This window comes from Epithele typhae, assembly GCF_022376455.1.
Source record: "Epithele typhae strain CBS 203.58 chromosome Unknown BXZ73scaffold_120, whole genome shotgun sequence".
Classification (NCBI taxonomy): domain Eukaryota; kingdom Fungi; phylum Basidiomycota; class Agaricomycetes; order Polyporales; family Epitheliaceae; genus Epithele; species Epithele typhae.
In genome coordinates, this window is record NW_025954311.1 from 1 (window position 1) to 12,587 (window position 12,587).

Below are 12,587 nucleotides of genomic sequence, written 5' to 3' on the forward strand. Positions count from 1 at the left end.
ACCCGGGAACCTGTGGAAGCACGTTGAAGCGTGCTTCAATGCCGATGTGGTCAAACTCGCCAAGAAGAGCAAAGACCATGCCGCTCTTCGCGTCGCTGCAAAGGTATTCGCCACGGACGGCGATATTAGTCGCTTTTTGAAGACACCGGACGGCTCGGCACCGAAAAAGACTTCTCTGACTCCAAGCCACAAGCCACTGACAAAGATGCAGACGAGGTGAGTACCGCAAGCTTCTTACTAATATATCTGGCCAATTAATATACTGAATAGAGCCGTCACTGCCCAATGGGTGTGTGAAAACCTTCGCTCAATCAGCATTGTTGAAGATGACGGCTTCAAGACGCTAATGCTGTCCGGACGTCCTGGATTCACTATCCCGTCTCGCATGACGGTTTCTCGAGATATCCAGACACTGTTCAAGCGTACAAGGGAGCGATGGGCGGATTTCTTCAAGGTATTTGCATGTGTTCAGTCGAGACCTTCACTCACACAATCTCAATGCTTCCACAGACGCACCAGGGACGCGTCAGCCTGGCGACAGACTGCTGGACGTCACCCAATCACCGCCCTTTCATGGCTGTTACTGCTCATTTCGAGCGGGATGGGAAGCGTGTTCAGATACTGCTTGACATTGTGGAGGTCGCAAAGGTGTGTTCAATCGCATTCTCTCTGTGTGCACGCGTTTGAATCGGGTTGTTTAGTCTCACAGTGGCGAGAATCTTGCTAAGGTATTCCTCGAGATTCTTTCAGACTTCAATCTGCTCAAGAAGGCGAGTTCAGAATAGTATGAGTGCCTTGGATATTCTTGCTAAGACCTCCCAACAGCTGCTTGCTATTATCTGTGACAATGCGTCCAACAATAATGTCATGATACAGAAAATGGAAGAAGCAATCGACTCCTTCCTTGGTGGCCGTGCTCGAGTCCGGTGCCTCTGCCATGTGGTCAATCTCGTTGCTAAGTCTATCATCTCTGTATTCGACACTGCTCCAAGTGTCGAGAAGTCGGACAAGAAGTCGAAGAAGTCCGATGACGACTTGGAGGAAGACTCACACCTCACCGACATATTTTCATCTATGACAGATGACGAGGTGAAGAAATTCCGGGCAAGCGTTGAGCCTGCCAAGAGCGTGATACATAAGGTATGGTTTACTCCTTGGAATAGCTCTCAGTTCTAATCGCTTTCAAGCAGCTTCGTCAGATCTCCTTCGCAATTATAAATTCTCCGACGAAGCTTCTTCCAGCATGGAACGAGATTCTTCGAGATCTCCAGCTTCCTCCCCGGATGCTGCCTCGAGATGTTCGCACTAGGTGGCACTCAACTGGAGATATGATTCATCTCTCGCTCAAATATCGTGCTGCTGTGGACCGGCTGACCTCAGACAAGACAAACGATCTGCGACACCTCGAGATTGACCCAACCGAATGGACAATGGCTGGAGGGACCTCAGTACGCTAGAGTATATAATGACACCTATTTGGTATCGGATCAATGGGCATGTGCCATATACCCGCGCACAAAGAAACCACCACGTGACGAGGTAGACCGCAGGTGAACAGCAGGCAGCCGGGCGCGAAGAGCCCGGCAAAACTCAAACTGCACTCAATCAGTTTCGAACATGCGCACCCAGAGAGGCACAATACTGCTCCACCAACTGCACCATTGGTCTGTTGAAACCGTGCAAACGTCATTCAATATAGCCTGATAAAATGGTAAATATGAACACTTATACTCACGGAGCGCAAGCTCCCCTGCCTGTACGGCGCTTGTCTTGGTACAGATTGTGCATTTGCCATATGGAACTTCAGCCCTCAATTGGGCACTTGCCAATTACCACCCCCAGCTGCCTCTCCGCCGACTTTTGGGCACTTGCCAATTACACCCCACGTCTGCCCGGCTGGTGCGCTCGCGCGCGTCCTCCGTCTCGCGCGCGTCCTCCGTCTCGCGCGCGTCCTCCGCCTCGCGCGCCCCTCCTCCTCGTGCGCCCCTTCGCCTCGCGCGCCCCTCCGCGCGCCCCTCCGCCTCGCGCGCCCCTCCTCCTCGTGCGCCCCTTCGCCTCGCGCGTCCCTTCGCCTCGCGCGTCCCTTCGCCTCGCGCACCCCTCCGCGCGCCCCTCCGCCTCGCGCATCCCTCCACCTCGCGCACGCCCTTCGCCTCTTCACGTGTCCACTACCGCAGTGCACATGTCCGATCCTCGCATTGACCGCATGGTACTTTGTGAAATCAGTAAGCGTACCATGCTGCATACGAAGCGACCACATGCCACCCCACACAGCCCACGATAGCATCAACAATTCATGCGACCGTCCGCGCGGCCCCCTCTAGGCGCCAGTATCATCTGTCGATCCGATGGGTGAGTACTTACGCGCCTCACGTTCGCCGTGCAGCCGGAGACAGGCACTGCGAGGGTGGTCCTCGAGCACGGCCACCTCCGCAGTGCCTGGATGACGTGCAGGTCGATCACATCCCGGTTTTCTCGGAGACGCGTCTCGCGGGCCGCCGGCGCGTAGTCGTAAGAGCACGGATAGTACGAACCAATCTACGAAACAAATCATTACCAGGCCCTCTACGGCCCTCTACAAAGGGAGCTGCCAGTCGCGATTGCAGAGCCGGTTCCACTTCCACGTGTTGAACCCGCCGGCAGCGATCTCCAGGCGAAGGCCGCGCTTGAGGTCGCGGCCCATGCTGTTCGGCACGGTAAGTAACAGACGCATAAATACCAGAGGACGAGTGCTCACCTCTCCACTACGTTCGCTGGGATCTTCTTCCCCTTTCCCTTGCCATGATCCTGCGACTCCGCTCCATCAGCTAGCCCTCACGTGCGTGATAGAACGTAACTTACCTTGTGCCAGCCGAGCGTTAGGGCCATCTGGTGTAGGAATCGACACTGGCTATGGGGGAAGCTTATAGTTACCCCATTCTTCTTCTGCTTGATCCGTCCACCAAGACCGAATCGGATAGCCTGAAAAGCACACGTAAGCACGTTTCGTCGCAACGAAGCTGAAATAAGCACGTTGAGGATCGCTGCGGTTTTCATGTCAAGGAAAGGGCCCTGCATCATCTGATGCAAGGTCTGCGTGCGATGGTCGGAATCGTCAGAAAACATATGTAAGTGGAAGGATAAGAACACTCACGTTGCGGTGCTCGACGCTCATAGGCGGCATGGTGAGCGAGTCGGTGAGATCGAAGAGCGAGTGAGGTGCGCTGTGAGAGTAGACGTCGACGGTCCAGAGCGAGGAGGGTGAGACGCGGGGCGAAGTCGTCATGAGCGCGGGTGGTCGTGGTGGCGTGAAGGTAGGGACGGTCTGTTCAGGACCCAGCGCGAAGACGATTTACGAGCTACTCACCTTGGCTGCCACGCGGGTGAGGCGCGCGCGAGGGGGTGTCACGACCGGGGCCCGTTCGCGGAACAAGACCGAGAGTGCGACGTGCCGCGGTTCCGACGGCCGTGAAGGGAGCGGGAGATGGTCTTTTGAGGACCTAACGCGCGAAGAGTAACGAGAAAAAGGCTCACCTGGGCTATCGCGGGGGCGAGACGTGCGCGTGTGTCAGGGCGTCGATACGCGTGGAGGACGGTGAGACGTGGGCGTGCGGCGGTCGCGGCGGCGCGGTGAAGGGGGTGGGCGACGGTTGGGGAGGGTCTGTTCAGGACCCAGCGCGATGACGAGTGACGAGGCACTCACCAGGGCTGCACGCGGGCGAGAAGCGCGTGCGAGAGGTGTCACGACCGGGGCACGTTCGCGGAACCAGACCGGGAGCGCGAGTTGCGGCGGTTGCGGCGGCCGCAAAGGGGGAGGGGAATGGTCTTTTGAGGACCCAACGCGAAGAGTAACGAGAAAATGGCTCACCTGGGCTATCGCGGGGGCGAGACGTGCGCGTGTGGCAGGGCGTCGACACGCGTGGAGGACGGTGAGATGTGGGTGTGCGGCGGTCGCGGCGGCGCGGTGAAGGGGGGGCGGGCGACGGTCGGGGAGGGTTCGTTCAGGTCCCAGCGCGATGACGAGTGACGAGGCACTCACCAGGGCTGCACGCGGGTGAGAAGCGTGCGCGAGGGGGTGTCACGACCGGGGCACGTTTGAGAGTGCGACGTGCCGCGGTTCCGACGGCCGTGAAGGGAGCGGGAGACGGTCTTTTGAGGACCCAACGCGCGAAGAGTAACAAGGAAACGGCTCACCTGGGCTATCGCGGGCGTGAGACGTGCACGTGTGGCAGAGTGTCGACACGCGTGGAGGACGGTGAGACGTGGGCGTGCGGTGGTCGCGGCGGCGCGGTGAAGGGGGTGGGCGACGGTTGGGGAGGTCTGTTCAGGACCCAGCGCGATGACGAGTGACGAGGCACTCACCAGGGCTGCACGCGGGTGAGAAGCGCGCGCGGCGGGGCGTCACGACCGGGAGCGGGGACGCGGTGGTGGTGGGGGTGATCAGGCCGCGGTGGTGTTGGGGGTGATCAGGCCGCGGTGCTGTTGAAGTAGGAGGAAGAGACGAGAGAGGAAGGGGCGAGCAGACGAGAGGCAGAAACGAGAGACGGAGGGGCAGAGGAGACGCAAGTGTGAGACGCTCGCAGAGTGCAAAACCACTCCGCGACACACTCACCCGCTAACCCGGCTACGCAGCACGAAGGAATGACTTTGACTTTGACGGCCGGGATGCGTTCGAGGGAGTGAGGAGTGCCGAGAGAGACGGTCGGTGGAGGACGAGGATGTGCGCCGGAGCGTGGAGCTGGGCGCTGAACTTTCGAACAGTTTCTCGCGTTTATGATAGCATGCGTTGCACGCGTGCTCACAGGTGCGTCGCGTCTCGCGATGCGTAGCGTCTCTGGACATCCCGTTCGTTCCTCACTGCGGTTGCATTTGGCGTCCTTCGCAAGGCCCGCTTGAGTGGTACTTCCCGGCGTGTCGTTTTCCCAAGCTTTTTATTTCCTGAGCATCATCCTTGCTGACATGGGTCGACGACATCTAGCACGGACGACACTACTCACTACTTGGACAGGCTTCGGCGTCTTCGGCGATGTCCGCACGGCACCGCATATCTGCTGATTCCGTGATCCGTCTCGGCGTTCAGTTGCGGCTCGAGCGCTCGGGACTTAATCCGGCAACCTACCGGCGTCTTGATCTCTCCAAGTGTTGGCTCGGCCCGGGCTCCGACGCGTTCACTTCAAGGCGCAGGCGTTTTAGGGAGGCTGGCAATGGGTGGGTAGCGCTAGCGCTGAACATACATGAGTGTGGCTAGACGTATGGGCAGGGTAAGCAGAACTCGGGGCAGGAGAAGCGCAGGGACAAACAACCAGGCGGTGCTGCACGGTCTGATGCAAGAGACTCGCGGGTGGATATCCTCGCCATATGAGACCGCTATCCAGAACAATGTCACTTGCGGTTATACGCCAAGGATACTAGGCGGGCTATGCGGCGTGCAGCGGCGTACGCCCATGGTGGAAAAGAGTGAGCAGGTGCATAAGGAAGTGCAGGGTGTCGGACTTACAGATTCGCTATGAGACGCCAAGGGTTGCCGGCGTCGAATACAATCCCAGCGCATGGCAAGGCAGCAGCGCCGACCGGTATGGAGGCGGTGGAAGACACTGCGTAGGTGCATGACGCAACGCAGTCCCCAGCATGGAAATGGCAGTTGACGATCGATGCCTCGCCTTATTTGGACGCAAGCATGACGTTGTTACTCTTCTAACAAGTCTAACATCGTAATACATGCACGTTGTCCCTCTGATCGTACTCCCCTCCGTTTTCGCGTTATTTGACGCTGTCACAGGTGTCAGCGACGGCCGCAGCGCAATCAGACGCAACTTACCCGTGGTTTCGAGACCGTCCAGAGTCCCAGGACCCCCTTCCTAGGGATCGCACTGCATCCTCTCCTCCCCGTCCGCCTCGACATTGGTTTCCCAGAGGTCTTGGCTGTGTTCTGCTTCTTGGCGGCAGCGTTTGATCTAAGGCTGTTTGCGGATCTACCCGCGGGTGATCCTGAGTCGTATCCGCGGATCACTGGCGCTCAGACAGGCTTGACCCGGAGTCGTGCGGATCGGATCACCTGGAAGACCTGGACCCGCGGGAGCCGGAACCGTGACCCGTGGGTCTACCCACGAACTGAGTCGTGACCCGTGTGGATCCACGGATACTGTGGATCCGCACACATATATTGCAACTTTCATTAGGATTAAGCACACAGAATGCGCCGCAATGGATCCATGGTGGGTCACGGCGCTCTTGCGCAGCCATAGAGGGAGTCAGTGGCATTGTACCTCCTAGCGCGCGCCGCGCGGGACATCCGGTTGACCATCGCGCGGAGGTGTGGGCGTGCCGGCGGGCGGCGGGACGTCTGGTCGCCTGGGAGTATGGACCCGCGCGAGGTGTGCACGCACGGCAGTGAGGCGCATGGGGTGGGGCTAGCCAAACAAAGGTGGATGCATAACACGTGTCGTGGCAGGAGACCATACAAAAGTGAGGAGGCTGTAGACCAGATTGCGCAGGCGCTGGGAATGCGAAAAAGGGAAGGGACTCAATGTGCAGGAGTAGATGAACGTGGGCAGGGAAGTACGTGGGTGGTGGGCATATGAGAAGGATGGGGGGCGATCATACACATCTAATCAATAGTGATAATGTCAGTGGGCGACTCGGGGGGCGCGTCACCAGCACGACGGGCACGCACGCCCTTCTTGTCCTTCAGGAACTCTATCATTTCTTCTTCCGGGATGAGGCCGGGAACACGAGCCCATGACCCCAAGATCGTGTTCGCACGAACACTATCGTTGCCGAGAGAACGACGGAGGCGGGACACCGTGAGGCGACCTCGGGAAAAGGCACGCTCGGCATCAGTCGAGGTCGCTGGGTTTCGATATATTCAATAACAGTGCAGAGAACGACACAGATAGGAACATACCAGGAATAGACAGATAGTCCAGGGCCATGCGCGCGAGTGCACGGTCCTCAGACTTGCCCTTGAGCGCGCCAGCCCAATAGGCGAGTGGGTCCTTCACAGTCGTTTTGGGCGGCGCATTGAGGTACTCTTCGAGAGCATCAGTAGCGTCACGCGACGCCCGCGCAGTAATATTGGCAAAGAGCTGCGAAAGAAGTGTGACTATGTGAGCTGGGATCGTCAAGCACGGCGAGGGATTTGGTGTGACTTACGGCAGCGCTCACACTATGAGAGCTCTTGCGCGCAGCACGGCTCTTGACGCCTGATGCGGACGACCGAGATGTCGACGCAGAGGTGGAGGCGGCAGGCGTGGAGGGTGGCTCGTCATCGTCATTGGCAGGGGTGTCGATCTTGTAGTAGTTCAGCCAGACCTCCTTGGTGAGGTCGCGCGCAATTTGAATCCACTCAGGCGTCCAGCCCGCTTTGCGGAAGTATGTGAGCTTGAGGGCTGGGTGAAGAACTACGAAACATGGAACATCAGAGAGTGGACGGGTGATATGTGGATGTTAGTACGTACTCATGGCGATACGGTAGACTGGAGTGTCGTCGGTCCTGCTGTAATACTTGTTCATGATCGCTCGCGCGGCACGCGCACCCTTGCGGACGACCGGGTGAAGATCGGCTTGGTCGACAAAATCGTCGAGGTGCTTCGTAAGGACGTCAATGAAAGGTATTACTTCGTGTAGAAGCGCGCGGGTGTTGGACGAGATCTGGGTGGTCGCGTACAAGAAAGGCTATGAGAAAGCAGATCATCAGCGAAGGGTGCAGGAAAAAGTACATCGTACTTACGTCCATGAGGTGGTAGAGCTGTTCGAGGATGGACCACTCATCCTCGTTGAGGATGAAGCGACGGAGACGGACACCTCCGGTGCGATTGAACTCGTACTTGTCGCAGAGTGGGCCAAGTACGTCCTTCATTTCAAGTCCGCGGGCGATGACACTGACGAGGCTGTTCCATCGGGTGCGGACCATGCGAATGAGGACACGCGCGTTGATGTTCGCGCTCTTGGCAAGCTCTTCCAGCTCAGCACGAACGGGGGGACTGTTCCAAACCTTTCCCGAGAGCTTGATAAGCTACCGTAGGACACACTATGTGAGTGTTCAATGACAAGCGGTCAAGGAATTTAACTCACCTTCTCAAGAGCGAGAATTGCGGCCTTCTCCTCTTCAGGCGTGCACGGCGTGTCGTCATCGTCACCGAGATCGTCAATGATACCTTGGTCTGCATCCTCACGTGCGCGGTCGACTTCTACGCCCTCATTCTCGTCTGCCGAGTCGACATCTGAGCCGTCGTCGGAGAAGTCGTCGTGTTCATCATGCAACACTCTGGCATCTTCGTCGTCCTCTGACGCGTTGCCGGCGGGGCCGCGCTTCTTCAAGAAAGGTTTGACGGCAGCCTGATATGGTGTTATAAATATTATAAGACGACAATATATCAGCATTATACATCGTAGGTACGGACCTTGCTGACTAGGTTCAACACATGTCCGAAGCAACGGACATGGCCCTCGCCGATCCGGGCTAACGGCGCGCGCGTATGGAGCTGACGCATGAGTGCTGTGTTGACCTCAGCATTGTCGCATGTGACAGCGATGACCTGGAGGGTGTTGAATGGTGTCAGCATGCACCGCAAGGCTTTATAGGGCACGAGTTACGGGGACCGGGGTGGGGAGCGCACGCGAGAGGAGGGAAGGGTGAGAGAGAACCGGGGGCTCACCTTGTCAAAGATACCGTACTCGCGGAGACAGTCCTCGAGCTTGTCGGCGAGGAATATAGCAGTGTGGGACTTGGTGAGCCTTTGAAGGGAGGTCGGGTATTAGTTCGCGCAGTGGGTGCACAGCGTGCAGTGGAGAACTCACTTGACGAAGTCCAAAATAATATGCTTCATGACCCCCTTTTCGGTCCAGTGGACAGTGATCCCAAGGTACGAGATCACGTTTGGCGACGTCCAGCCATCCATGCAGACATGGATGCCGCCTTCGACGTTCTGATTACAATGTCAGAGGTGTCGCGGCAGAGGGTTGGGATAGACTACGTACCTTGAGATGGTCGATGACCCGCTGTTTCGCCTCCAGATGGATGTCGCGGACGTCTTGAGAGATCGTCTGGCGAGTTGGGAGAGCGACCTTGTTGTAGAGCATCGCCAAGATTGCACGGAAGTCCTTGTCCTGCACGATGGTGAAGGGGCGATGGTCTCGTGCACACCACATCGCAAGCAGGAACCGCATGCGATGCGGAGTGTACGTGACCCCGGCGGCGAAATCTTCAATGAGCTGAACGCCGGCTGTGGCCACTGGCTTCTTCTGAGGGTTGCAGCTGTTCACGTGCCGCACGAGATTTCCGGTGCTTTCTTGATAGTCCGGACGATCGACCTTCTTAGACGAGTGCCTGTAGAGAGTATGTAAGTCATGGTCAACACATACTAAATCGCACAACGTACTCCTTGCAAACGAAACGATGACTTATAGTCCCGTTGGGGCCTCGAATGACGGTTGGGAATTCGAAGTGCAAATACGCATCTGAACGCCAACCCTTTGCAAGCTCCGCTGCAAGATATCAGCAATATGTTCGTGCGAGAGATGAGCGATCGGACTTACCTAAAATCTCCTCCGGGGTCATGTTCGGGAACCGCCTTGCGAACCGAGTCTGGCGATCAGTCTTGCCCACGATCCCAGTGTTCTCCGCGGCTGCGCGAGTGCGTTCTTTCAGGCCACGAACACCATCGTCGCCGTCGGAACTGTCGGAGTCAGAAGGTATGGCGCTCGAGTCCTTGTCCGAGTCGTCCTCTGTGACCGACTTGGAGGATACAGAGGTAGTCGACCTCGTGCGCCGTACCTTCGCACGCCGCTTGTCGCGCCCGCTAGGCATGGTGGCACTGTGGTAGATTGAAGAAAGTGTGTTAGGAAAGTGCAATGAAAGATAGTAGTAGCGGATGTACCTGGCAGACTCCTGCGTGACGGTCTCCGAGCGGGGACGTTTGGCAGCCGCTACCGCAGCGGCAAGGGGGTTCTCGGCGGGGGAGTCGGCGGGCATACTAACGTCGAGGGGAGGCGAATCGTCAGAGGGCGAGGGGTAGAGTGGGATCTCTGAACTCACCAGGGTGAGTTTCCGTAGTATAAAACCTCCCCAGGAGGTTGAATCGCGCACTCCTGAATGTCCCTTTCGAAGGTAATGTTAGCCCAGAGCTCTGTGTCCTGCCTCAATGACGGGATAGCTCAGAGTGTGCTCACCAAGATGAGTACCATTCCGGTGCTCCGTTCGCCCTGGCAGGGTGCTTGATACCCAATCATGAGCAGGGGGAGGTGCACGAGACGGTCCATGAGGTGGTTGGGCCAGGAACACTGCAATGTTCATGTTCATGGGGCAGTCGGAGTGTCGTGTGTGCGTGCTGAGTTGATTTGCAACGATGCACGCGTTGATGAGACCTTGCGACCGATAACGCGATAGTTCCAGCAGGAAAAGATCGCAGTAGGACTAGTAGAGTCTAGACTGAGTTCGGGAGGAGAGAGCAGAGGGGGGGAGAAAACGCATCGATAGAGGCGATGAGGGCAAGGAGTTGGTGATGGCACGAGTCAGCCTCCACGCCTGACCACACGCGACATCACCCAAAGCAGCACCTTGCTTCCTGCTCGAAGCGAGGGCTTCGACTCTCAGGCCCACGCCTGACGGGAGCCGCGCAGGACTCCACATCCGCTGCCACGTCTGCGTCGCTCCTACCACCACCCATGTCCTCTCAGTGAGTCGTCTGTGCCTCTCTAATGGTTGACACTGCTGAGGTATAAACATATGTCCGGGTGAGCTAACCATCTGAGGATCAACATGATCCTCAGATCGTTATCTCACCCAGTGCCTAACAGATCACCTGCCTTATTTGGCGTAATCGCCCAGCTCCCACCCAGCTCCGGATCCCTCCAGGTCTCAAACAAGCCGGCAAGAGCCTCCGACGATCCGAACCGCACGGCCCCTGCGGACGACCCATCTCCTCGCGCGGAGGACCCATCTCCTCGCGCGGATGACCCATCTCCTCGCGCGGACGACCCATCTCCTCGCCCAGACGACCCATCTCCTCGCGCGGACGACCCATCCCCTCGCACTGACGGGAAACCCATCTCCTCGCGCCAACGACCCATCCCCTCGCGCCGACAAGCCATCCCCTCGCACTAATAGCAACTTATCGCCAAGTTGCGCTGAGCAATCAACGACCCACCGTCTCCTCGCACGGCTGACATCTCGCGCGGCCGACATCTCGTGCGGACGACATCTCGCGCGGCCTGTTTGTGCCCTCAGCACACAAACGACGTTGGGCGCCCTACGTCTCCTTGCGAGATCCACCTGTGCATTCATATTCGCGATCTCCGTCTGAGTATGTCTACAAGAATATCATAATATCCTGCACACACACTCACACAGTATCTCACAGGTTCTTTCCTCCAACGACCACCTTCTTCCCGTGGTCTTCCGTATCCCGATCGTCACCCCTCTCGAGGCTTCCCTTCCTCCCACCGAGATGTCTAGTACGCCCGCCCCTACCGTTGGTCCCCCATCTCCCCTGCCTACTACCTCCGACATCTCAATCGGCGATGCCACCACCCTCGCTCCAGTCTCCGACACCTATCTTAATCCCACACACCCTGGCGTTGACAACCCATCCACGTCTTTCTCGGATGAGCTCGCCGCACTGTCTGAGCTCTACGACCTCGGCACAGATCCCTCGCTCGGTGGCGGCAGTGCACCGACCTTTGGCCAAACGTATGGGGAAATGATGGTCGCGGCAACGCGCCGTCTCGTCCCCCCTGCGCGTTGGGTGAGCATAGTTGAAGAAATCGCGGAATACCACCAGTCCCTGGTCATCGCGGAGCTCCTGGATGCGCCGCGCCCCTCCACGTTAAGCCCGCGGACCCACGCAGTCTTGGTCGACACCCTCTTCGCCGGTGCTGCGGCGGCAACGGACCTCCATGCGGCAGGAAGCTCCGGCGACGTGGGCGTGGGCGTGGATTCCACCTGCGCGGCCACAGGTAGCGCGCGCCCCCCCACAGCCCATGAGGGGGAGCAGGAGGATCGCAGCCCGGAGGCGAGCACTGGTTCAAAGTCGCCTGCGGAGTGGATGTTGGGGCCAGACATGGGCACGGCAGGTGGGGGCGCAGGTCCCGTGTCGCAGACGCGCAGGCGCAGGCACAAGAGAAAGGGGAAGGGGAAGGGGAAGCGTGCGGGCAGGGGTGCGCACGCGCGCGGGGACGCGGTTGCAAGCGTGGATGTGGGCACGATCACTGGTGCAGGTGGAGTCGTTGGTGTGACTCCTGCACACCCCTCAGTCGAGGACGAGCTTCCCGGGCTCATCACGCCTGTTCACTCCGACGTCTCTGATACTTCAGACGACGAGTAGGACTTGGAATAGTAACAGTGAAGTGATGAATAGTTATTATATTGCGTCAATACATGGTCCAAATATGCGACTCTACCCGCGGATGACCCGCGGATAACAAAAAATCTGGCCGGCCCGATCCGGATCCTCACCAAGCCGGATCCGCACTGATCCGGAGCCGTGTGGATCATGAACCACGACTCACGACTCCGGATATCTGCGGGTTGATCTGCAAAGTGATCCGGAGTCTCAAACAGCCTTAGTTTGATCGCTCGAGCTTCTATCTTGGGTCCGCGACCGTCTTCA

General features: G+C 58.2%; 6 protein-coding genes across 6 annotated transcripts; 4 read left to right on the forward strand and 2 right to left on the reverse strand.

Moving 5' to 3' along the window:
- Window positions 1–7: 7 nt before the first annotated feature.
- BXZ73DRAFT_15946 (uncharacterized protein) lies at window positions 8–564 on the forward strand (the record flags this gene model as incomplete). The annotated part of the gene is made up of 3 exons (XM_048017521.1): window positions 8–216; window positions 271–454; window positions 511–564. Coding segments are annotated over 3 exons (447 nt in total), but the record flags the coding sequence as incomplete, so codon positions are not given.
- Window positions 565–822: 258 nt separating this feature from the next.
- Window positions 823–981, forward strand: BXZ73DRAFT_8367 (uncharacterized protein; the record flags this gene model as incomplete). The annotated part of the gene is made up of 1 exon (XM_048023938.1): window positions 823–981. A coding segment is annotated over one exon (159 nt), but the record flags the coding sequence as incomplete, so codon positions are not given.
- A 209-nt stretch (window positions 982–1,190) lies between these two features.
- On the forward strand, window positions 1,191–1,436 carry BXZ73DRAFT_10848 (uncharacterized protein; the record flags this gene model as incomplete). Its single annotated transcript, XM_048017160.1, has 1 exon — window positions 1,191–1,436. A coding segment is annotated over one exon (246 nt), but the record flags the coding sequence as incomplete, so codon positions are not given.
- A 393-nt stretch (window positions 1,437–1,829) lies between these two features.
- On the reverse strand, window positions 1,830–4,821 carry BXZ73DRAFT_82521 (uncharacterized protein; the record flags this gene model as incomplete). Its single annotated transcript, XM_048023723.1, has 13 exons — window positions 1,830–2,168; window positions 2,365–2,439; window positions 2,535–2,538; window positions 2,580–2,684; window positions 2,738–2,787; window positions 2,842–2,868; window positions 2,914–2,961; window positions 3,134–3,304; window positions 3,347–3,479; window positions 4,019–4,178; window positions 4,342–4,458; window positions 4,592–4,729; window positions 4,782–4,821. The coding sequence occupies 13 exons, from the start codon at window positions 4,819–4,821 to the stop codon at window positions 1,830–1,832; spliced, it is 1,407 nt and encodes a 468-aa protein (XP_047871638.1).
- Window positions 4,822–7,029: 2,208 nt separating this feature from the next.
- Window positions 7,030–7,377, reverse strand: BXZ73DRAFT_56606 (uncharacterized protein; the record flags this gene model as incomplete). Its single annotated transcript, XM_048021490.1, has 1 exon — window positions 7,030–7,377. A coding segment is annotated over one exon (348 nt), but the record flags the coding sequence as incomplete, so codon positions are not given.
- Window positions 7,378–11,426: 4,049 nt separating this feature from the next.
- On the forward strand, window positions 11,427–12,302 carry BXZ73DRAFT_107679 (uncharacterized protein; the record flags this gene model as incomplete). Its single annotated transcript, XM_048016976.1, has 1 exon — window positions 11,427–12,302. The coding sequence occupies one exon, from the start codon at window positions 11,427–11,429 to the stop codon at window positions 12,300–12,302; it is 876 nt and encodes a 291-aa protein (XP_047871640.1).
- Between the last annotated feature and the right edge of the window lie 285 nt (window positions 12,303–12,587).